The sequence below is a fragment of the Onychomys torridus genome, chromosome 15, assembly GCF_903995425.1.
Source record: "Onychomys torridus chromosome 15, mOncTor1.1, whole genome shotgun sequence".
NCBI lineage: Eukaryota > Metazoa > Chordata > Mammalia > Rodentia > Cricetidae > Onychomys > Onychomys torridus.
In genome coordinates this window covers 48,521,286-48,547,328 of record NC_050457.1, presented here as the reverse complement: position 1 = coordinate 48,547,328, position 26,043 = coordinate 48,521,286, and the positions used below count along the sequence as shown (strand labels likewise).

At 43.1% G+C, this 26,043-nt stretch overlaps 1 protein-coding gene across 2 annotated transcripts in view; it reads left to right on the top strand.

Annotated features, from left to right (window-relative positions):
- The window catches only part of Skp2 (S-phase kinase associated protein 2), a 30,072-nt gene extending 4,451 nt beyond the window's left edge, over window positions 1–25,621 (top strand). For both annotated transcript variants that reach the window (XM_036207287.1, XM_036207286.1), the window contains 8 exons: window positions 8,085–8,196; window positions 11,256–11,399; window positions 12,686–12,820; window positions 14,097–14,195; window positions 15,101–15,231; window positions 19,555–19,606; window positions 19,732–19,839; window positions 23,793–25,621. In XM_036207287.1, coding sequence (XP_036063180.1) covers window positions 8,085–8,196; window positions 11,256–11,399; window positions 12,686–12,820; window positions 14,097–14,195; window positions 15,101–15,231; window positions 19,555–19,606; window positions 19,732–19,839; window positions 23,793–24,006 — 995 coding nt within the window. In that variant the 3' untranslated portion in view covers window positions 24,007–25,621. The remainder of the gene's footprint in view (window positions 1–8,084; window positions 8,197–11,255; window positions 11,400–12,685; window positions 12,821–14,096; window positions 14,196–15,100; window positions 15,232–19,554; window positions 19,607–19,731; window positions 19,840–23,792) is intronic.
- The last annotated feature ends 422 nt before the right edge of the window (window positions 25,622–26,043 follow it).

The following is a 26,043-nucleotide window of genomic DNA, read 5'->3' as shown; positions in this document are numbered from 1 at the left end:
GCTGTATAACCCTGGTTGATCTGGAACTCACTATGTAGTCTTAAAATCTCAGCATGCCTCTTGCCTCAGCCTACCTCACAAGAGCTAGGAAGGCAGCTGCGAGATACCACATCTGGCATTTATTTGTTTAGTAGACTCTCCTAGTCCAGGGTGACCTTGAACTCATGGCAATCCTGTCTTCGGCTTCCAAAGCGCTCAGATTATAGTCATTCGGCCCAGAAATGAGCCTAGACTTTAAGATTGACTTTTAAAATGTAGGTCAAAAACGAGAGAGGAGAAATCATGACCTTCAGGGTTTTTGTGACCTAGGAGATAGAGAAGGCAATGGCATACATTTACGTATCCACGGACTTCCACGTGCATCCATTGGTTAATTGCTGTAGGAGTCCCACCACGCCCCCAGAAGCAGGCACAGGCCTCCAGTGTAGCTGGGTTCTCACTGCAGGGAGGTTTGCCTGCAGTTGTCAGGACAGGTGGCGATTAACTCTGCCAGGATTAGGGCAGGACAGGCCCCACCTGCTGTACTCAGAGATCTGGTGACTGGCCCAGGGCTTTTGTTGGTTCATTGCTAAGCAAGATTTCCCCACGGACTGCATTCCAGCCACACATCTGGCAACTAATTCCTCCTCCTCCGTTTATGTGGGATGATTAAAGCTATGGGACCATCCTATAGCAGAGCAGTTCTGGCTGGCTCTGGGGGCCCGTGTATAGCAGGAATTGGAGGCAACGGTCCAGAAGTGAAGCCAGCAGCAGAAAGAGGACAATCACATTGTATTCATGGTCATTCAATGCCTGTCTTTTAAATAGGTGAGGACCATGAAAATGTGATTGAACTAATGTGCTGATCAGCTCTTCCATGGCTGTTAAGCCGATTCAGATGCCAGATCCTACAGAGGTTGTCTCTCAGACTGGAAACTCCCAGGTTCAGAGTATGTCAGAATCCACAAGGGATCTTGTTCAAAGTGCAGAATTCCTGAGATTCTGATCCAAGAATTTTTTGAGCCTGAGAATCAGTGTTTTAATACCCCCCAGGGCAAACATTTTTCTCTTAATGCTTTTTTAACTAGTAAGAAATGGATTTTATATTGCAATAGGGGAATTTGAAGCAAGAGTTTCATAGAGCTATCATTTCCCTTTGCCTAAGATTATCTGTTCTATTCTACTCCATTCTTTAGATAATAATAATAATAATAGGGCTGGGAAGATCTTGGCTCTACAAGTAAAGGCTTTTGCCATCAGTCCTGAGATTCTAAATTCCATCCCTTGAATCCATAAGGTAGAAGGAGATAGCCCGCTACCACAACCTCCACACCCCTACCCTTGCTTACACAAAATAAAATGTTTTGTCCAAAACAATAATAATAATAATAATAATAATAATAGACCTACCAAACTGCATGACCCATCAATGACTTTAGCTAACAGTTCCCAAATCTCTGTTCTATACGATTCATTTTGAACACTTTTCCCATCGTCTTTGTTTTATGGTTTCCTTGTATTTATTTGGCCTTTTTTATTTTATTTATTTATTTATTTATTCACTTTGAGACTAGGGATGCCTGTGCAGCTGTGGCTAGAACTCACTGTTCAGATCTGGCTGGCTTCAACATCCCGCAGTCTTCCTGTCTGTTCCTCCAAAATGCTGGGATTGTGGGCATGTGCCACCAGCCCTGGCATAGCAAATATTTACTAACTTTTAGTCTAGGGATTGGGCATATAATAGCAACAATGAACAAAAGGCCCAACTAGCTTACCTTGCTCGCCCTTCTTTCTTTGTTATTTCTCACATCCCACAGAGGTGAGCAAGTCTTCCATAGAAATAGTTGGCCCACTGCACCCAAGATACAAATATATTAGCAACTAGTACAACCTCATGTCATCTTTTTATTGTTTGTGGGGAAATGAAGGGAAATTCAAACAGAGTGGCAGAAATCTGTGTAGTTGGTTCCCTAGGAAGAAAGCATGGAATATCACTTGCAACCAAAGTGATCAAGATGTGTGCCCTCTCAATAAAATCATTTAAAAAAAAAAAAAAGACATTAGTATCAAGGTCTCATTGCCTTCAATTTGATTACAAAAGGCTAAATAGAGGAACTGTGTATATAGGTGTTTGCGCGCGCTTTTGTGTGTGTGTGTGTGTGTGTGTGTGTGTGTGTGTGTGTGTGTTTTGGTTGGTTTTTTGAGGCTCTTGTCCTGCTTGTCCTTGAACCTCTGATTATTCCTGCCTCCTAAGCACTGGAATTATAGGTATGTACTACAAAGCCCTGCTGAAGAGTAATCTTATAAGTCAAATTTTGGGACGCTACAGATGGTTTACCAGTGAAGTGCACTTACTACTCTTGGAGAAGTTCTTAGCAGCTCACAGCCTCCTGTAACTCCAGGTCCAGAAGATCCAAACCCTCCGGCCTCTGTGGGCACCTACGCTTATGCATACTGGCTCACAGACACATCTATACATATAATTAAAATTTAGTTTTTTTTTTTTTTTTTTTTAAGCACAATTTGGAATATCATTAGAATCATTTTGGATAGGCAGTTTGAATCTTGAGTATTGGTGATATTCTGAGAAATAAATAGATCAAATAAGACAAGTTAGCTATACTACAAAGATCAAGTGCTTAGAAGCCGGGTGGTGGTGGCGCATGCCTTTAAACCCAGCACTCGGGAGGCAGAGGCAGGCAGATCTCTGTGAGTTCGAGGCCAGCCTGGGCTACAGAGTGAGTTCCAGGAAAGGCGCAGAGCTACACAGAGAAACCCTGTCTCAAAAACCAAACAAAACAAAAAAGATCAAGTGCTTAGAATCCTACACACCCCTTTTTCCCAAAGAGTTTGAAGGGCATGTGGAGTTGGTCGGAGCTGAGGAAGCTGAGTCTGCTTCTGAGGTGAAACTGGAAGCAGTGGTGGTTAGCTAGCTACCTTTGTATACCTCTGGAGCGAAGCTTTGGTGGTTTTTTTTGCAGAAGCAAATGGAGAAAAGACCTCTGGATATTCCCTTCCTGTGCTTGCAAACAGACTAGGCAGCCATGTTGTCAAGAATCCAGGAAACAGATGGCTGATGTTTTGAGAATTAACTATGGCAAGTAAAATTAGATTAAGTGTATCACAGCCTGGATTTCAGCCACCAGCTCAGCTACTGGAGACAAATTTCTGCCCCATCTGCTAGGACAGCAGCCAATTCCAGGCTCATCCACTTCCACCCAGGGGCCCCACAACCGGGTTTGTCCTGTGTAGTCAACTGAATGGAGCCCTAGGTACCTTGCTGTTAGCCAAGGCTCTATATGTCCTGGACCTGCTCCTCCCATTTGGTGGTAAACTCATTGGTACCTCTCAGCATCTCAACATGCCTTGTTGAGTTCTCTTCTCTTCCACCCCTTCCATGTGCCCGCAGTATGCTGTGCCACCTTCTGGAAATTATAGTCATGCCTGCAGAGCCCTCTGCCACCAGGAACTTCCTCAGACTTCCACCTCGTGGGACCATGTACCTTCACTTTGGGGCATAGGAATTTAGAAACCCAAGTTTGCCTCTTGTTTCTATCACCCATCTAATAATTAATGTCACCTTTGTGAAATTATTTGTCATCATTTATACATTAAAAAATGAGAATAATAATGCATAGAGTATAGGATGCTGCAAAGATCAGCATCAGTGTACTTTTACAAATGCCAAGAGTTTTTAGGGCTTCTAGGAGATGGCAGTTTTAATTGTTATGTTATATATTTATTTAATAGCCCATTTGCCCCTGAGGCTATTGGACATGAGCTGTGCCTCATTCCCAGCTCTCCAAACGAGTTTATTAATCAAAAACCATCTATGATGTTTGTTACAAGCCAATCTATTATTGTTCAAATGAGGAAATTGGTTTGATAAGGCCAACAGTCTTACCCATATTTAAAAATAAAACCAGCATTCTCTAAGATAATAGTCATTCCTACATGAAATGTAAATCAGGCAGTTTTTAATGTTCAGTATCAGGTTCTGTTCTTAGCATTAGGCATGTAGTAATTAATTGGTTAAAAAAAGCCAGTCACACTAAAAATTAACAGAGGAATAAAAGGTTCGATGCACTTAGCAATATTTATCAAATGACAATCACATGCTAGCCACTGCACATTGCTGAATGTGCAAACCCGGGTGTGGGACTTTGGTGGTAACTTTGAAATGCTTCTCGGAGAAGGTGTCCTTTAAGCTGAAATCTGAGACAAGCTGGACCCCAAAGCCTTCATTAGAGTGGACTGTTTTCTTGCCAGGCTTTGTTGCCTGGGTCTGCTGCCTCTGCATTCAACAGACCCTTTCCTACTGTTCTGTTTTCTCTGCTTTCTTAGATCTTCCTAATAAAACAGGAAGCACCAAATGTCATCATATAGTTTTCTCTCCTGCCTTGCATTTCTGGGCATGCTTCTCTAATTTCCCTCCCCAAGTCATCTTTAATGGACACTGCTGTTGACTACCCCATAGTCCCTTGCAAACTCACCTTTTCCTTAGTGCCCAGAGCTCTCCTGAACACAGATGCATATGTGCTTGAGGCCTTTCTCTGGGCATGGAGGCTGAGGAGTTAACATTGAGCCCAGAAATAATGATCACCAGCAGTTAGTGAACTCATACTCCAGCACCCATCCCCTCGGGTGGGACAGCTCAGAGGCAGGTTCCAGATGGTCTCCGGGAACCCCTGAAGGTCTAAACCGGTTATAGACAAGCTGCTTATTAACGTGCCACAGCTGGCCTCCCTCCATTCCATGTCTGTCTTCCCCGCTTCTCCAGTGCTTCCTGTCACTATGTGCCAGATAAACTCCTTCAAGTCAGACCCTCAGGACCTGCTTCTGGAGATGGTCAGCTCAGATAGAGGGAGGAATGGGGTTGGGTAGATCCCGTGCAGCATTTGTACAGGCCCTCCTCTGATTGATCTGGGTTTTGCCTCTTCATGAATATTCAAAGCAGCATCAAAAAGAAAGAAAAAAATCAGAGAAGGGAAAATAGGCTGATTTAGTGAAGAAGATAGGGATGTCTGGATAGGGAAGATTGCCTCTCTAACTTCATTATTTAAAATCTCTTACGTCACCTTATCTCCACACTGAATAGCTTTTCTGGGTAAACCTGTTTATTCTCATTCCTACAGATCTAGAGAGACTCAATTACTCAGCTTCACAGACTGGGACCATCATGGCTAGGATTCCATTGAGAGCTGAGTTCTTTCTCAGTGTAGTAATTCTCAGATACACTGGGGATGGGAACAGGATGGTCTCTGCAAATCATAGGAAAATCTCAACTTCCTGCACTTGGGAAGTCGAGGCAAGAGGATTGGGAGTGCAAGCTGAATGCCATCATTCAACTACGCGGTGAGTTGAATGCCAGTGGAGTACAAAGCATTGAGACCATGTCTCAAATGTTGAAAATGGATAAAAAAAAAAAAAAGGACCACAGCAGGCTTGATTGAGCAATGAGGAGCCGCTGCTTCCCAGAAAACGTCCCTGACCACGCATCTGCCCTAGATGCTGCCTAGAATTTTGGGCCCTCCTGTAGCCAAAGCATGACCCTTGAAATGTCTGTCTCTCAGATTCTAAACAGAGTAAGGATCAGGGCTATGCTTAGGTTCTCTTTGTCCCTAGAACAAATGGTGGGATTCGTGTTCAGTGAATATATGCATGGATCAAATTTTAGTTCCTAGTAATGTGAAAACAAGTCAGATTTTCCTTCGCAAGATCTTGCGGACCAGTGGGACCTAAAGAGATGAGTGAATAATGAAATCATGTACATAAGTGACCGCCGTTGACCATGAGGCTTCCCATAGGAGGGGACCTTTAGGAGCAATTTTATTTTCAATGACTAGCATCCAGGTGCAACCCAGAATGACTCATCCTAAGAATTCCAGTAGGCTCCAATGGCTGGGACTCATTTCCAAATAAGCAACAGATTAAAGAATGAGTTGAGCTGTGGCAGGAAAAGGTTGAGCCTTGCACTAAGCAATGTGGATGTAAGCTGAGTGTCTGTTGAAAGGGTGCAGTTGGCCAGGCGGTGGTGGCGCACGCCTTTAATCCCAGCACTCGGGAGGTGGATCTCTGTGAGTTCGAGGCCAGCTTGGTCTACCAAGTGAGTTCCAGGAAAGGCGCAAAGCTACACAGGGAAACCCTGTCTCAAAAAACCAAAAGAAAAAAGGAAAAAAAAAAAAGAAAGGGAGGGAGGGAGGGAGGGAGGGAGGGAGGGAGGGAGGAAGGAAGGAAGGAAGGAAGGAAGGAAGGAAGGAAGGGTGCAGTTGAAAGACAGGTGGGATTGTCTCAGAAAGACAGTCCAGGAAGACTGCCGGGGGCAGCAGCTGCCACATGTGCCACCCTCCTCAGTGCCCTCCTCCATGGAGGCATCTTCCCCTGCTCACAGTGCCCGGTTGATGCAGATCCTGCAAATAGGGGTCCCTTTTCAGTCTTGGGGACAGGAAGGTAGAGACCCTGAATTAGATCAGCTGGAGGTAGGATTGTGGAGGGACCCCTAGAAACTCCTTTTCCAAGACAGAGAAGAGGTGCACTGAGCTTCCTCCCACTCCAGTCTGTTGTGCACAGCCACATCTGTGCACAGTGAACATGACAGAAGTTCTGGCAAGCTTGTGCTCACAGTCATCCAGTAGTTCCTTGTTAACTCAAAGCCAAAGGTCGTTCTCCATAGCCTCCTGTCCCCTGCTCCTCATTACACCTTCCACCACTGCCCTTCTTCACTGTTCTTCAACACAGACAGGCGTTCCAGGGTCTAGAACACAGGCATTGGGCTTGCTCCCTTGCCTTGGCCCATCCTGACTCAGCGATCACTGCCCCAGGAACACCCTCCCCCACCCCTCCCCGAAGCTATGTTCAAACCTGATAGCTGTGCCTGAATTTCCCTACCTGGCTGAATTTTGCTGCATAGCTGGCATCCTTTTCAACATATCACATAATGTACTTGTTTTGTGTATCGTTGTCCTTTTCCTACCGTAACACATTGGCTTTCTGGAGGTGAAGTATTTCATTCGTCTTCATTTTGTCTGCTGATCTTCCCCTAGCACTTGAAATGATACTTGGTACTGTAGGTAGTAGAGAATCTTGAAATACCTGTTGAATTAAGTAATGAGAACTGGGTAGCGGTGGTGAACGCCTTTAATCCCCAGCACTTGGGAAGCAGAGGCAGGCAGATCTTTGAGTTCGAGGCCAGTCTGGTTGGTCTACAAATCGAGTTTCAGGACAGCCATGGCTACACAGAGAAACCCTGTCCCGAAAAACCAAGGGGGGGGATGAGAACATCTTTCCTAAATTAATTGCTTTTTTAGGTGATGGACTGGGAAGTGCCTTCTGTACTCCAAGATGGAGGAAACGTCATTTGCCTTCTTTATAGGTCCACACCAGAGGACCACTCCGTAGCTTCAAGCATCCCAGTATATTAGCTGGCTGGGGACTTGCTCTGTTTCAGGGTTAATCAAGGTGTCCCTGCCAGTGTTTGGCTAGCTAGTGACCTGGGGAATAACAAGAGGAAAAATAGTCATGTTTCTTGAGTCTCACTGCTGAGAAGGTGGGATGCTCAGATCAGGGTGTGTGTCTTTGTTATTTTTCTGTTTCTGTGATGAACACCATGACCAAGACAACTTACAGAAGAAGGAGTTCGTTTGGGCTTACGGTTCCAAAGAGTTAGAATCCATGATGGCAGGGAGTCCTGGCAGCAAGCAGCAGCTATGACTGCAGGACAGGCTGGGAACTCACATCTGGAATCACAAGCAGGAAGCAGAGAACGCTCACTGGGAGTGGCATGGGGCTTTGAAACCTCAAAGCCCACCCCAGTGACATGCTTCTTCCTCCAATGAAGTCACACCTCCTAAACCTACTCAAACAGCACCACCAGCTGGGGACCGAGGATTCAAATGTCCAAGAACACGAGGGAACATGTCATTCAAATCACCACAGTGTGTAAGTCAGTGTAGGACATGGAAAAATAAATGTGAGGATGAAGCATTTAGTTTGGTTGAAACTCCCTTTAAGCTAAGTGGCATGTGCCTGATAAGACTCTCAAAGAGACTCTGTGACTTTGACAAGGAGGGATTTAGTGATGGAAACCCTGTTTTGCCTCCTCATAGGTGTTTCCTGGGACTCGCTTCCAGATGAGCTGCTCCTTGGAATCTTCTCCTGCCTGTGCCTCCCTGAGCTGCTGAGAGTCTCTGGAGTCTGCAAGAGGTGGTACCGCCTCTCGTGAGTATTTTTCACCATTTGGGACACAGAGGGAGGGGAGGGCAGGGAGAAGGTTCTGTGCTCATTTGAGTCTGGTGAAACCAAAACCCAAGTAGAACGCAGCCACCCCAAGCCAACTAGACACCTGTTTATTGTAGGTAGAAGTCTGTTTCTTCATTTCCCAGTTGAAGGGAGGAGTCTCCCGTAGGTCTATTACCCCATTTCTGACCGCCTCTCTGCCCTGTGTTCAGCTCTGCACTTGTTTGCCAGGTGTACACCTGCTTGGGCAGGTGCTATGCTAAGATCAAGGGAGGATCAAGATGAAGGGTGGCAACACAGCCCAGGACCAGGCTTGGAGCGTGGGGGAGGGCTACAAGTCTCTGACCTTGGACAGTGTGAACCCAGCCTCTTCTACATATACTCTGTGAGAGGCCAGCTCTCCCCTTTTGAAGGGTTCTTATGAGAGAAGGATAAGAAGGTATCAGATAGAAAGAAAGACCTAGTTTACGAGAAGAAAGACAGAAACACAGGATAGCCTCGGGAGGGCCTTGATCAATACCCAACAGCCTTGAAGGTTTATTCAGAAGGCTTTTGATAACACGCCAAGAGGAGCGACAAAAGACCTCCCCCTTGCAAGATCAAAGCACACAGCACAGCCGAGTGTAACCCCTTCCAAACACCCGGTAACCACACCTGTGGTCAAATCATCCCCTTATGCAGCCCTGCTGGGTAATGCAAGCTCAGATTCCCAGACCTTGAGTAAGTTCTCACTAGGAAACCTCTGTGGGCTCCCACAATGCTCTGCATGATCTGAACAAGTTGCTTGTCACTTCTGAGCCTGGCTGCACTGGATGTAAGGTGGCCATAATTGAAAAGTACATTGCCTGGCTCATAGGCATGTGCTGAACAAGGGCTGTTTGTGGTAGTCTTCTCTGGCTCTTAGCTACACTTAAATTGTGTGTGGTTGTGGGGAGTGAACCAGTAAGGCAGTGACAGATGAAATGGGGGGATTTTTGTTGTTTTTATTGTTCTCTGGTGTGCTATGGATTATACCCAGTGCCTCAGACATGTGAGGCAAGAGCTTTTATCTGAGCTACATACACTCCCAGGCCCAAGCCTAGGCAGTTTTCTTAGGGGATGAAAAAGTTTGCACAGTAGTGGCTACATTTCACCATCCCCACTTAAGGAACTTATTTTTTTCCCCACCAGATATACATTTGTTCACACCATGCAAAAAAAAATCTTATTAACCTTTATAAAAACTTTACATATTTGAGGTATACAATCTATATGATGTTTTAATTATAAATCACTAAATACTTATATCTGTTGTGTGCAAGCAAATTAACATACCCATAATCTTCCAGTTATTTTTCCATGGGTGTGGGTATGGCTCAAGTACCTAAAATATACTCCTGAGCAAAAATTCCCAAATCCAGAACACTATTACTCATCCTTAGATAGTATATTAGCTCCCAAGACTTGTTTGTGTCTACTTGAGTGTACTTGTACTTGTGTACTTGACCTATATCTTCCCTTGGGTTCTGTAATCATCTCCACTGTGCTAGAATAATAACTGACATGGAAATTTAATCTTCCACACAGGCTGGCAATTTTGTATGACTCTAGTTCATGAGGCGAAGAAACTACAGAGTCTAGAACAGTACTGTGTTAAATAAGACTGAGGTCTTGTTAGCTCCCTAGCCTTAACTGTAACTAGTTACAGTTGGCTTAGGATTTGGGTGGCTGCTGAATTCATCTTCCCCTTTCCACATTAACATGGTGTTATTTGGGGGCAAAGTGAATGCTTCAAGACTTGTCCTGGGTTGTTCTAGAATACCAAGCCAGCTACTGTTTACTCTTTGAAAGGAGCGACATTGAGATCTGAGATAATCTAGAATGATCTGCTCTCATTTTTTGTTGTTGTTGTTGTTGTTGTTGTTGTTTTTTGAAGTAGATTTCAGTGTGGACAAGAAAAAGATACAAAGCATGTCACTTTCTTAAGGACATCCTGTCTCTAGTCTACCTTTTAATAGTCAAATCATATACTAGCAATTTTTTTGTAACAAAGTTATTTCAAAGCTGGCCAATGAAGTGTTTATTTCAGATATGTCTAAAAGGGAAATTTCTAGTGTACTAAGGCATTTAGACTGTTCCCTCGTGTGTTTGCACTTCACGTTTCCTCTTGCTTTCTTAATTGAATTTAACTGTGGATGTTAAAACTCTTATTGTAGGGGCTCAGCAGTTAGAGGGCTTGTTGCCTTTCTAGTGGGCCTGAGTTCATTTCTCAGCACCCGCTTCAGACAGCTCACAAGTGCCTCTAACTCCAGCTGTCCTCGGAGGGCACCCTCACACATGGCATTTGCTTACACAGACATTAACATGTAAATAAAAATAAAGCTTTAAGACGAAACATGGCTTGAAGCTCAGTCCAGTTTTTGGAACCTCCCTTTTATGTTAGAACCAACATAGAATGTAGTGTTCACCTCTTTCCTTTAACATTAATATAAATATGTGCACACACACACACACACACACACACACACACACACACACTTGTCCACATGAATATGGAACAGAGCCAGTCTGTGACTTTTTCCTAGTTGTGTGATCAATGTGTCTCATAAAACAATACCAACTTTTCTTCCTTCATTTATATTTTCATGGAACTTGATAACCGTGACAACCTGTCAACACTTAATAGTTTGGAGAGCAGTTAGGAAGTTTGGAACTTACTCAACTAGTAATAAGCATTTTAAAGTGATTTTTAAACATGTCATATTACACTTAATGATAGGATTTTATTCTCCAATTCTAAGTTATTTGCAGTTCTAGCTTTAGCATTTGATAATGTAGATTGAGATTGATAAACTAGAAAGAGAAAGATGGAAGTATATTGATACTGTAATCAAGAAATGTTTAGTGTTGCATCGTCAACATGGAAGCAGAAGCTCTTCAGATTTGCATTAAGGAGATTTGGTGGCCATAGCTTCCATGTTTGTAGTGACTTTTATGGGTCCCCAGGGCCCCCAGAATTCACTGTGGCCAGTTCACCAAATCAAGCACCTTCTCTGTTTTAGGCTCGATGAGTCTCTCTGGCAGTCCCTCGACCTCGCAGGTAAAAATCTGCACCCGGATGTGACCGTCCGCTTGCTTTCTCGAGGGGTGATTGCCTTCCGCTGCCCACGATCGTTTATGGAGCAACCGTTGGGTGAAAGTTTCAGGTAAAAGAGAAACGACTGAATGTTGAGGTGAAAACAGCTCATACACCTTGTTTTCTTTGTTGAAACTTAAGCCTGTGACAGGCCATCTGTAGTGTGGGCTGTCAGTTGCATATTGTGTCATGTGGACTCTGGCTGGAAGCATAGCATGGCTTTAAGAGCTACTGGTGCGCTTTCCCTAGCGTCAGAGATGTTTGCATAAGACATCTGAGGATGTGGCTCCGTGTTAGAGTACTTGTCTAGCACATACTTGAACCTGGGTTCATCCCATTCTCCAAAAGGAAAACTGTGCATTTAGCCACCCAGTATGAGTGCTCAGCAGGTAGGGCTGTGAATCTCAAGGGCCAGAGCTGGATCAGGGCCACATCAGAGAATGCAAGCCTGCTGCTTCCATCCCCACTGCCCATCCATAACAAAGTGGGGGGGAGTATTTTCATACCTGCATCCTGGACTTTCTGTCCTATCACGGACAGATTCGCAACCTGAAAAAAATGCCTTCTGTTTTTGTTTTGTAGACTGTTTTGAAAAAATACTTCTCTGGTGCTGCAAATTATGGAATACTAAGGTTTCGTGCTATCTGATGCCTAAGAAGAATAGCTAGATATGGACAAGAAAAGCAAGCTAAAGACAGTAGAACATGTCTCCATTCTAGTACCTCCCCCTTCTTTCCACTGTCCATTCCTCTCCCCACATATGTTTTGTTCACACAGGATCTGTCCTCCTTCTCCTCTACACGCTGCTCTCACACAGGATGACAGATTATGCTCAGGATCCTCAAACCCTTACACTAGCCTGGTCCTCATCACAATTCTTAGTTCTAATGACCTAAAAAGCTTCCACACCTGAACTGCTTCTGAGTCCTTCAGTATTAGCGTATCTAAAAGTAAACATGGCCTCCCATTAAAACTGGTTCCTCTACTGTCCACCCTGCCTTAGGAAACAGTGTTGTTCTTCCACTCAGCCTCCATCAGCAACCAGGAGTCATCACAGGCTTACCTCACTCTCTGGGCATGTGGACCCAGCTCATTCTTGTGCTATCCGCCTATTAATTTTCTGGCTGGGACCATGTTGGCAGCAACATCTACACTTGGAAAATCTTGAATTTTAAAAATGAATGGGAATTAGCTAGAAGCAATTTGTTTTACGACCAGCTCTTTATTCGGTATTTAAAAATGTGTATTTAGTCTCATTTGTGATTGCCTGCTCATGTGGGGACAGGAAGGGGTCAGATTACATCTGAATGGACTCGTGTGAACCTTACAGGGCCTCTTTTCTCTCCTCCTATTCAGCTCTTTCCGCGTACAGCACATGGACCTGTCGAACTCAGTGATAAATGTGTCAAACCTCCATGGGATTCTGTCTGAGTGCTCCAAGCTGCAGAATCTAAGCCTGGAAGGCCTGCAACTTTCGGATCCCATTGTCAAGTGAGTGGCCCCTGAACTATATCACAAAGACGGTTGCTATGTATGTCAGTGTTTCTTGTGTGACTATAGTGTCCTTCTATACATGTCCAGAAGGTCATACCAAGTATCCAGAACTGTCCAGGATAATCAAGAAGTTTGAATACTGACCCCCTGCCAGCCCCTACTCTAGGTGTGATAGATAACAGGACAAACAGTGTGTGGTGTGTGCCTCATTCATGGGTGAGATAGATAAGGACAGTGCAGAGTGTTCATTAGGTGCATTGCTGGCTATGTAGCAACATACAGGGAGGCCTAATTGAATTTAAGTAGGACGGCCTTCTCAGAGTGGTTAGTGGCTTGTAGGCTGGCCATTAACAATATTCAGGTAGGAGATCTCAGAAATGATAGGACGTTTGAAGCAACCCCAGCCAAGCTGCTGCTCTTCTGGACTCCTAAGTAGCTGGTAGTTGGCTGGAGCATGGCCATCGAGAGATGAGGAGACTCATGCCTACATTATAATGGCCTTCTGTGGAGACTGGTAGTTTGCCAAGAGGCCATGAAGCATGGTGCATCGTGGTTCTGAAAATGGAAGAGCCATGTCAGATTGAGACATATTTGATTAATGGGCTGGGCACCACATGCGGTTATTTAGACATAGGAGTTAGGCCACTGAGTTAGGCCATCTCATCATTCCGATGAGACCAAATGAAGCCTGACAGAAAGAATGGAACAAGAGTGGCAGCAAGCATGTGGCACTTAAAGTAAAAGTTAAAAGTAGTTCTGATAGCAAGCACCTACAGTAAGCTCTTACCCTTCCCCCTTTCTGAGAGGCTGAGTAGCTTGTCCAAGTTGACACAGTTAATCAGTACCAAGCCAAGACCTAACGCCAAAACAGTGGCTCTTCATCATCGAGGTTCCCTAATCCGGGGAAGCAAGCCTTTGAACTTAAAACATACATTCATTGGTGTTTCTTGTGCACTTACCCTGCAAGTACTTTGCAAATCCTTCAGTACATTATATCATTTGACCTTGTTTCTAGCCCTACCAAAAAGATAACTGCCCTTGCCAGTTTGCACTTGAGTAACGGAAGCAAATCCCTCTGTTGTGTCAAGAGATAGTGAAATATAGATTTTAAGCCCTCTTCTGAGTCAAAAGCTTGTGTGCTTAATTAAATTTTATTTGCCTACTCCCCCACCACCACACACACACACACACACACACACACACACACACACACACACACACAAGGACTCACCATTGATGCGATTTATTCCTGTGACATTTTTCTATTTTCTAGTACTCTCGCACAGAATGAAAACTTGCTGCGACTAAACCTTTGTGGGTGCTCTGGATTTTCTGAATCCGCTGTGGCCACGCTGCTAAGCAGCTGTTGCAGGTAGGAAAGATCGGAGCTGTATCCAGCGCAGTTAAGCTTCACATCGGGGTATCTGGATGGACTTTGAGCGATGCCACGGTCTTGACTCAGGCAATGTGGTATCTTCCACAAAAGCTTTCAGGCTAAACTCCAAGTCTGTTTGTAAGGGAAGGGTACTTGGATAGGGATCCCTTTTTTCTGCTGTTGTTAAAGGGGAGTGGATGAAGGTGTTTGTCATTGTGGTTGTGTTAAACCTAACTAAGCCAGATGTAATATGGGTGATCCCATGGACTGCTAAGTGAGAGGAGTCGTAGTGTATGGCAAACACAGTATACCATGCATATATACTCTTTGTATTAACTGTCTCTGTCTTTCTGGTATACCATTTGTATCTATGTTAATGATCTCTCAAAAGCAAGTTGCCTTTGGATCAGAATGTTACAAGGCAGACAAAATATGTAGCACTACATTCAGTAAGCAGAGATACAGAGTCAGGGAGGTAGATGTTGACTTTGAAACTCATTGGCTCTCGCGGGGAGAACTGGATGAAAGGGATTTTTGTAACATCTTTGTCTCTCCTATTAGTTGTCAGTCATGGGTTTTATAAAACATTTGAGTTGATAGCTGTGGGTGCTTTTTTTGATAACAACTTAGGTGGTTTGAGAAAGAAACATACAGGCTACAATGTTCGACCTGCATCCCTAAAAGGAGGCAGTATTTGCTCCAGCCTTTGCTCTAATTGCTGGGTAAGTTGCAGGCATATATATGTTTCAAGAACGCAGTTTCAAATGAATGACACAGAACAGGTGGTCAGTCTGTGCATGAAGTTGTAAAGAACATGGTTTTATTTTTTTGGCGTGTACCAAGTAAGTCCCCCTAGTCCTTCTGACGGGTTCATGTTTTCCTTATTACCCTTTCTCATGCAGACTGGATGAACTGAATCTCTCCTGGTGCTTTGAGTTTACTGAAAAACATGTGCAAGCAGCCGTGGCACATTTATCAGCGACCATCACCCAGCTCAACCTCAGTGGCTACCGAAAGAACCTCCAGAAAACAGGTTAGAGCTTTGAGACCAGGGCCACTGAGGCTGTAACAGTAATAGGTTTGCTTTATGGTATGCCTGTGAAGTTTCTGCTACCGACTGTCTCCTTTATTAGTCCAGTACACATGCTGTTTCTGTCTTCAACAGAGGAGTGGTTCATCGGAAGAGAGGTAAAAGGTGAATAGCTCCTGCTGGCATCAAGCTGTGAGCCCAGGATCTAGACAGAGAATCTTTTAAAGTAACTTGAGAGAGTGTGTGTGTGTGTGTGTGTGTGTGTGTGTGTGTGTGTGTGTGTACATGCACACGTGCGTGCACTTATACTTGGAGGCCAGAAGTCAACACTGAGTGACTTCATCAGTGCTTCCCCACCTTAAAAAAAAAAAAAAAAAGACTTACATATTTTTATTTTTTTATTTTATGTGTATGGGTGTTTTGCCTGTATTCATGCCTGTACCACACATGTATTCAGTGCCTGCAGAGACTGGAAAGGGCAGCAGACCTCCTGGAATTGGAGTTACAGCTTAGTTGCCTGTGGATGCTGGGATCCAAACTCAGAAGAGCAATAAGTGCTCTTAACCACAGATCCATCTTTCCTGCCCTCCTACTTTATTATTTGAGACAGGTCTCTCACTGATTGGCAAACAAGCCCCACGGGGTCCGCCTGTGTCTGCCTACCCCGTCCTAAGGCTACAGGTGAATGCTCTGCCACCCAGTGTTCTTACAAGGGTGCCACAGATCAAACTCAAGCCCTTGTAGTTACAAACACTTTGCATCTCCCCAATCCCAGAACTACTCTTAATAAACACAATTACTCTGAAGAACCCTGATGTAAAAAGGTAGGTAAATGCAGTAGAGTCAGCCCTCTGTATCCATGGGTTCTGCATCCAAATTCAACCATTACAGGATCAAACTATTCAGGGGGAAAAATGCATCTGGGTTGAACATGGAATGACTTGGCAAAGACACTCATCAGTTCAGTGTTATGACTACACACTTACAATATTAGGTGCTATAAGTAAGCAGGCAAGAGGATGTGCAGAGTGACTTCAGTATCCTTGGATCTGAGTACCCAAATGGGATCCTGGAGTCAAACCCCAGGGATACAAAAGGAAGACTGAGACGTTGTTTTCAACTAGGAACAGCTTTGAGAAGACTGGACAGTGTTTTGTCTCAGCGCAGGGGTTCTGCTGCCATCTAGTGGTTAGAAGCCAGAAATGTTGCTGAACCGCACAAAAAAATTAACTCGGGAGTCATCTGGCCCAAAATGTCAGCAGTTAAGATTGAAAATTCCTGCTAGAACCCAGCTAATAGGTTCATATTTACACCTTCTACTATTCAATTCAATTCAATTCAGTCTGAAAGACAAAGTTGATGAACACAGGCATTTGAAGTCGGGGAGGTAGCAGCCGTGGTACTGAGCTTTGTGTTGTATATATGACACTAAGTCTTAATTTGCACACACAAGTGGTTGCAAAAGGAAATTTTTTTAAACACCTTCATAGCTCTCTCTCCAGCTAATATTCAATCGGGCTGCAAAGTCACATTAATTTAGGTTCTCAAACCAACCCTGTCTGGTGTCCCAAGGGTGTTGTTGGCTCACCTGGGTGTGGGTAATTTCTTACTGAAGCTTTTATTCTTAAAGAGATGTGAACCAAACATCTTGAAATGCTTCTTAACGTTTAAGTAGTATTTAGAAACTCCTTCTCTGGGGCTTAATAATAAGTAAGAGCATAGGAAATATAAATGGTCTTTGTGAGTGGCCAGAGGTCTAAGTCCATTCCCTATATAAGAAATCACATTTGAACAACCACCGTTGCAAATGACTGTCTGCAGCAAAGAGACAGAGTAAAGAGCTGCGGCCCATGTCTCGATTTCCCATCACTCTCCCTACATAGTACTTCAACGTTTTCTAAGTAGAGAAATCAAGATAACATAAAAATGCACAAAGCCAGACAGATCCATGGTGAGCAGGCTTCCTAAATGGTATGAATGGAATTGAAAAGATAAGGAGGAGTGGATCTGAGGGAGAGGGCAGATGGAGAGGGCTGAGGCGTGGAGGGAGGGGAAACTGCAGTTGGGATGTATTGTGTGAGAGAATAAAAAATAATATTTAAAGAAAGGAAACTAAGCTGGGCGGTGGTGGCGCACGCCTGTAATCCCAGCACTAGGGAGGCAGAGGCAGGTGGATCTCTGTGAGTTCCAGTCCAGCCTGGTCTACAGAGTGAGATCCAGGACAGGCTCCAAAGCTACACAGAGAAACCCTGTCTCGAAAAACCAAAGGGGAACAAAAAGGGGGAGGAGGGGGACTCTAAGGAGGAAGATGAAGCAGGGTGGATAGGTAGAAGGTCAGAGAGGACCTCTGATGGCATGAGAGATAAATACATAGGAGTTTGTGGAAGAACATTCTGGAACTAGATGCAATGGTCAAAGAAAGGACTTCTTATTTAGACAAGAAAATATACAGAGGTTTGTGGGAGAACATTCTGGAACAAAGGACCACGAGGCTGAAGGCCTTTGAGAGCAGAGGTTAGGTGGCCAGCACAGAAGGACGAAGCCAGTAGAATGTGGTGAGCGGAGGAGTGGCAGGTCTGACTTTCCACTAGTCACTCTGGCACCATGTTGAAAACAGGCTGTGGGGAACTGGTGAATCAGGAAGAACAGCTGGGAAACTTGGGTGGCAACGTTGAAGGTGCTGAGAAATGACATATCTGGGCGCATTTGGGAAGGTAACCTACTAGGATTTGGTGAGAGGCTGGATATGGGAAAAGAGTCAAGCAGTTGAGTGTGGTTCCCAAGGTTTGGGCCTAAGTCATTGTCCTGGGGTTATGAAGTACGAGCGCAGGAAGGAGTGAGGAACAAGATGATTTAGAGCAGACGCTGACTGTCTTCAACATAAATTGGGGTGACTATCACACAGCCAAATCAGCATGCTGAGAAAGCATTTGAAACCGCAAAATATAGGGGGAAATATGTGGCTACTGGCATAACTGTGAAAGTAAACATTCAAACATTCAATGGAGTTCGTCAGTTTTAAATAAGGAACATCTTTTTTTCTGCTTTAAGAAGCTCAGTTCATGTCATTCTCCTCCAAATTCTGCAAAGTGTCTAATGTCAGTACTAGCTAGCGGCAATTAACAGTTCACAGTATTTCCTTCAAGCTGTTTTCCTTTGCTGTATTTATATGAGTTTGTGTGCGTGTAGGTTTTGACCAGATTATGATTATAGTGCACTATGAATCTACGTGCATTTTGTTTTTTCATGCAAACATTTCCTGGCATTTGTTTTACATTGCTTTATTTTGGAAAGTGGGGGCTCTGAGGGAGTGTGCTATGGGAAATGTGTGGGGATCAGAGAACTTGCTGGGGTTCTGCTTCTTCTACCATGTGGGCTCCAGGATGATCAAACTTGAGTTGTCAGACTTGACAGCTTTACCTCCTCTGAGCCTCTCTCCACCCCAAGGAGCTATTTATTCAAGTATTTCTTGCTCCGTATCTGTTTTACAAATACGTTGATGCTCTTGATTTATTGCTTATTCTTTTCTTACATAAGACTGTTCATCTGTTTAACTTATGTTGAATACATACCATTTTCTGATACTTCTCTAAACACTCTCACATGCAGATTTTTTTGCTAGGTTTTTATTTGTGAGGCAGAGTGTCACTATCTAGCCCTGGCTGGCCTAGACCGAGCTGTGTAGACCAGAGTGGTCTATAGTTTTCAACAATTCTTCAGCCTCTGTCTCCCTAGTCCTGAGATTACAAGTGTACACAAACATGCCTGGTATAAATGGTAGAATTTTCAGATTTTCTTTTGTAGATTATGTGGTTTTTCTTTGTTTATACACTCCTTACCTAACCCAAGATTCTGCAAATAATTCCTTGAAAAAAATGCATTTAAAACTTCAACACATATGGAATTTACTGGGTTGTAATTTGAGCTGGAAACTCATTTTTACAATTATGGTACAACAGTTTTTTAAATAAATATTTCATGATTCCCCTAAGTTGAAGAGCCATCTTCATAGAATATTATTTGCCTGTATATACGGCATCTGGTTTTGTTGGCGTTTTGTTGGCTCTCATGAAGTAGGATTGCCCTTTCTTTTTCCAGCCTGTTAGTATTGCTACATAAATAGTTGTTATTTAGAGTTTCCCACAGCTGTAACATTTACAGTAGACTCCCAGGTGCTCGCATGGATTTTCTTGGCAGGGAACTTTCTACGTGAAGAACTTGCCAGCTTCCAGTGTGATGTTGAAGAACAGCAGTGACCGCAGATCCCTTTTCTCCTTCCTTATTTAGCAGTGACAGTGACCATCACATTTGTTTCCTTTTTCCTAGATCTTTGTACCTTAATTAAACGGTGCCCCAACCTTGTCCGCCTCGACTTAAGGTACTGTGTTTTAGATGAAAATTTGGAGTCTGTCGGTTGTTTTTGACATGGGAAAGGAGCTAATGAAGGCATTAAGTACTCGCAGTCTACGGGTGATTTTGAATCTTCCTTCCTTCCTGTTACAGTGACAGTATCATGCTAAAGAATGACTGCTTTCCAGAATTTTTTCAACTCAACTACCTCCAACACCTCTCACTCAGCCGGTGCTATGATATAATACCTGAAACTCTACTGTAAGTATGTTTTGTGTTGATGCGGGTAGAAAACAGGGACGAATACTTGCTAGTAAAAGCCATCATTAATAATGGATGTTCACAATGTGACCCTTAATATTAATATGCTACAAAATGTCTAGGAAGGAATATCAAAATAGTTCACAAAATGTTTGGCAGAGTTGAACTGGCTGAGCTCATTAACATTTATTATTTAACTGTCAGCATCACTGTGTTAGAATGCTGTCCTAATATCTGTGAAGGACCTACAAAAGGAAGCTTTTGCCTCTAAGGAACTCACTGTGAGCCTGAGAGGCAGACCCGATGTGAGTGGGATTGTTTCAAATGTTTCCCGTTCGTTCTTAGAGCTTGTGTCCAGGCTTACAGGAAAAGTTCTATAGCCTAGTGATGAGAGTCCCAGATGGCCAAGGAAGGTGAAGAATTGGCACATGTGTATGAGAGTCTGGCGCTATCTGAACAGAAGGTATATTATGTAGGTCCATGAAAACTAAGTCTCTTATCTCCAGGCATTGCTTATTTCATTTCAAAGGGCTGGAATAGTCTTCCTTATACCAAATGTAAATGCATAGCCATTTCATTGAAAAGCACCAGAGGTCAGTATCTTATACGTGGTCGGGTACTCTCCTTTTTCCTGCAGCAGGATCCTATCTATGACTTGAGTAAGGCCGTTCTAGTGTCTGGTATTTATGTTGCTATCAGAATGTCAGCACTAATTCTTCCTATCTAAAATGGTGAATTTTTCTTAAAAAAATTTATTCTTTAATATTGGATTAGATCATACAATTTCAATAATAAATGACCTGTGAAGAGTTCAGTAAAGTTGGGAAGTCTGGTAATTATGTGAATGAATTAATCATTTTAACTAGTCTCGTGAGCCTTAGTTTGGAAAAACACTACCTAAAAAGGATTGATTTTTTTTTTCTTGGGTGTCTCTCAAATTCATTGCATGGAAGGAACCCTAATACAAATCTGGTGCTGTGTAGCATCCAGAACACCTAGGAACTTCCAGTGTCCACACAAAAAGGTTTCTCTGTCATTCATTCATGCCATCTGGGCTTCACATCTGCCTGGGCAGCTCCCTAGGAAGGGAGAATATTCTTTCCTGGTGTCTTTTCTCAAGCAAATCTGTGAGTCTTAGGTTTGTTCTTTCACTGTGAAAAGAAGCTAAGCAGTAGTACTTCAGTGCTTGCTTTCCCTCTAGCAAAGGCAAGGGGAAGGCTGTGTTCCCTCACATTTATCCAGTGGAACCATGGTGTGCCTGCATAGTAGTCCCCACGTGGATCAGCGAGGATGAGCGTGAGCCTGAAGCCCTGAGGTGTGAACCTCAACATAGGTGTGAAGCTCAGCAGAGTTACTGTCAAACTCTGGTCTTTAAAGGAAGAAGACCATCCTGGGCTTTAGTTTCCCATCAGAGCAGCAGCGTGGAATGAGAACAAGATGTTGTCCTTGAACATCAGGATGTTTCTTTGAGCATCATATAAATACTAGTGTGTTGCAGATGCTCTAAGACGAATTCACTGGTGTCCTTTTCATAAGATTAGTCATTCTGGCAACTGATGCATTTGAAGTTCTTAATAGAAATCCCAGTGTATCTCAAGGGTACTATCCACAGAACAGCCCATCTACGTCACAAAATAGTTGATGCCTTTTCTCTGAAGTGGGAAAGTAACATGAGTCTTTGATAGTACTCTAAAATAATTTAAAACCCTTAGAGTTCCCCACCTCTGAAGACCCCTGCTATAGTGACTTTTTCCTTTATTGGTCTTATTTCCCACTGAATTTTCTTATAAATACTTCCTGTTTCTTAGTCCATGATAAACCCAACTTGGGGGAAAACTGATTTGAAATTGAAAGTTAAAAGTTCATTGGGTAAGGCATTTTGTATTTAAAGGGAAACAGGATTGTGTAGATGAGGTAAGGAGAAAACCTCGAAGTTTGTGTCTTTTTTATTGTTGTTGAGATCGAGTTTCAGTATTTATCCCCAGGCTGGCCTATGATCCAGCCTCAGCCTCTTGTGTGATGAATGCCTTTTATTAAACTTGAACAAAGAGTCTCAAAAGCCATCCTTTTATTATCTTACACAAAGTGAAGGACGGCTTGTAGCCGGTTCCCCTATCTCTTCCACTGTAGTCAGAGCTGCCTGTGACTTGGTTTTCTGCATTGAGGCCTACACACACAAGAGGTGGCAGGTTTTGTTATTGGGTCTTGGCCCATCTTCTACAGCCCGCTTCTCGCATGTGATGCCGAGCACCATGTGACAGCCTTCCTCCCCAACTTTCTCCCCGTGCTGCGGCACAAACGCTTCCTCCTCTGCCATCTGCCATCACTCTTCTTTTTCTTACACCCACCCAGTTCTTCTTTTAGATATTATCCATTGCAGATGACTCACAGCTTGGCTGCCTGGATAGCCCAGAACCTGAGTTCTCCCAAGTATGACCCTGTTCCCAAATGCTGATTTCACGTAGGTGTAGACAAAATTCTAAACAGTCTTAGTAAATAAGAAACACAGATCCAGTAAGACCTTTTAAGATTCGTGCTACACATAGGCGTTCTAAGGATTGTTGTCATCTTTGGTGTTGATGGGGATAGCCTGGTCTAAGTGCACAGCTTTTGTATTTGTTTCTGCATTCCAGAAGTTAAAGATGAAATGCCCTCTTGACATTCATGTTGATCTCTTATGACCTCCTGATCACACTGCCCCTTAGAAACAAAGACACTTATTTTTAGATAGTGCTTTTCTTTGCTGTTTGTCTTGTATTCCACAACACACACTAAATATTGTGGTGCTTACCTGTACCATTCATACATTGAGAGGGATAATGGGAAGATGCATGGAGCCTGTTCAGTACAGATGGTCCTTAGATCTAATAAACCATCTGGTTTCTAGAACCATTTAGAAGGCATCAGTAGTTCTGGAGCAGGTAAGTGGCATGAACTGATTGATTAAGCCTTCAGAAGGATGTCTTGGATGCTGCATGGAATGTGCTGGAAGGCTGAGACAGTGGCAGCCAAGTGACAGTACAAACTGCTTTGAATAAGTATCGACTGTGACAACGTAAGGTCACTGCTGTGCACACTGATCTCCAGCGGGTTTTGCTGAATTTCCAAAATAAATGTTCCTCTTCCTGAGACTTTGCACTGTGTCCCAACCTAAAGCAAACACAGGTCGGAGAGATGAAGCTGGGCGTACAAACCAATGTTAAGAAGAACCAGTACCAAAACCACACAGTGTTTTCTTTGGATAAACAGGGTCAATTTTGTGTGACCCCAGATCTCACTGTTAATACAACTGTCTGTCACCTAACACAAAAGACATACAAAAAGTTCTGCCCTATCAGTAAGATTAATAGAGAGAGAAGAATCCTTGTCTGCTGTAAATTGGTACCCCATTTTTTTTTCATCTGTGGTCTATTTAGTACTATGTGAAAAATACCTTGAGGAAGTCACTGGTGGGTTCTGCTGCAGTAAGGTTTTGTTAATGCTGCATCATTACTAAGAAGCCATCAATGCTGCTGGTATCTTCTGTTGAGAGAGCCTAGTTCAAATAAAGGTCATGGCCAGATTCCTACATTGTGTGGATCTTGGGGTGGCTCCAACTGACACCACAGTGAAACATTTACTTTTACCATTCCTCACTTACTAGCTCACATCACAGTAACCCTTCCAGAGATCTATATAGATCAAGAATGGCAAAAGGAGGCAAATTCGGTCCGATTAAAAATATTAATACACTTCATAGTTCCACAGGAGCCACATGGAGTAAGACACACAGGCTTGTTGCCTGTACCCACATGGGTTAGGTTGCTGTTTCCTGTGTTACTTCCTTAAATCATTTATTATAGATTATGTTTTTAGGCTGCCTTTTGGTAGACTGATATAAATTATAAACGATGGGTTATAATAACTAGTCTAATAATTGCCATACATCCTGACATTTCCTCTTCCTTTCCCAGTGAACTTGGGGAAATTCCCACACTAAAAACACTGCAAGTTTTTGGGATCGTGCCGGATGGTACCCTTCAGCTGCTGAGAGAAGCCCTTCCTCATCTTCAGATTAATTGTGCCTACTTCACTACCATTGCGAGGCCAACTATGGACAGCAAAAAGAACCCGGAGATTTGGGGTATCAAGTGCCGACTGACTCTGCAAAAGCCCAGTTGTGTCTGAAGTGCTTGCTGCAGGGTGGTGTCTCCTCTTCCTCCTCCTCCAGAATGAGGAACATGGGCAGCAAATCCAGTTGCTGGAGAGCTTGGTTACCTTTCCTATTGGTTTTACCTTAGCCTTCATTATGCATGTATGTTAGGGGGCCATTTGCAAGGGAGAGCTCTGAAGTGTTGCTTTTTTAAGAATATAGAGACAATTCCGTCAGTGCTGTGCCCTCAGAGGCTATGTGTTAGGTCTTTGGAAATTTTAGGTGAACCCGTTATTTCAAAATAGCTTTTTAAAGCAAAATTTGAGCCAACTCTTCCAAGTGCCCTTCAGATTAAGTCTATTTAGAATCACATTTTTTAAATTACCCCGTCTAACAGTTTTCATGGTGTTTGTCATAACTTTTTATCTATTTAATTATTCAGTATTTTATAAAACTTGATTTTGAAGAACAATAAGCTATATGTGGTGAGCTAAATGGAAAGACTCACAGGCTGGTAGCGTTTGAGGCAATCTCTTCTGGGAATTAACACATTTCGGCTTTGTGTGCAGGCGTGAAGTTAGTTTAATAGAAGCATAGTCCTGCATAGTGTACCTTGAACTCTAAATGAGAAACAGACACAACCCGAAGGACAGAATTGGATTTGAAGCCTCAAAAGGCTGTTTCCCAAAGTCAGGTTAATATGAAGTAGGCTTTAATGCTTTTAGGTATTATATGCTATGTTCCCAGAATCCTAAATTAGGTGAGGAAATCTAATTGTGCTTTTTTAACTTTATAATCAATGTATGTTATGTGGATTGTTTAGCTTTTAAAATTACTTGCTTTGTTTTTAGACCTATGGTATAATTCTAATCAGCATTCTTGAGAAGTCGGATAGAATTCTGAGCTGATCTTGTTTGCTGTTTCTTCCTTTAGTGGTGCAGTTATTTTTATATTACTCTGAAATCAAGGACTTGAAACTCTTTTAAGTGGTCTTTCACAACGATGGCTTGAAACTGCCCATTAGGTTACTGGATCTAAAGTCCTTAGGTAGAACCGCTGGCTTCTCTCCATCAGAAATGCACGAGAAGCAGGTGTGGGCAGCTTCCGAGCGGCCGGCACCATGTACGTGCACGTCACCTAAGTTTTTAAGACTCACTGGGCATTAAACCTTTTAATAACAGATGCATTTTTTAACATCTGATAGACAGAAGCAAAAAGATCAAATTGTGTTTCTCAGAAAATGAAAAAAATCAATGCAGTTACCTCTTTTGACTACGACAGAGCCGCAATACATTTCTATTAACTTTTTCATCAAAAATTTTACTGTTACAACAATAATATGAAGTGCCTTTATCTAGCTGCTCAGACCGAAAGAGCAGTTTAAAAAGTGTAACACCGGAACCATCATGCTACAGTTCCCAAGTAGTTAAAGTGCTAACTACGACTTGAAACTATTGTTTACAGATTAGTGATGGGCTGACGGTGGGCTCCGGGTGGACTCTGGCCTCCAGCTGCCCCAAACATGCAGTTCCTGTTCTTCCTTACTCAAGTCCAGCTGGGAGCTATTTTTGCCAACACGTCGCAGTAATCTGTATTTTTGTATGTGATTTCTACTTTTATAGACGCATTTTAAAATAAAATACATTTTTATTAAAACGAGTACTTGAGCTAATTTGTATCCCTATTTTCTGCCATCATTACATTTAGGAAGCATCCGTTTGGGTTACCATTTGGGTCAGATAAAATAGGATTTCAGCCTCAACCCCCCATCTGCCTATCTGCTTTATATACTTGTCAAAATGCATCCATAATGCATTCTGAAAAGTGTTAAATACAGGCTTGTTAACTTTACTGTGCTCAAGAATAATGACATTTATAAAATATTTGTATTCAAGTGGCTGATGACACGTAACACTAAGTACAGACTGGATCGGCTCAGACTGTCTATTTCCATGGTTTAAAGACTGAATAACTTATACTGGAACTTGCAGTGGTTGGCCCCTTTGAACCTTTCCATTTGAATGGCAGGCTGGTGGTTCTAAATCACCCAGGTTTGCTGATTTTTTTTTTTA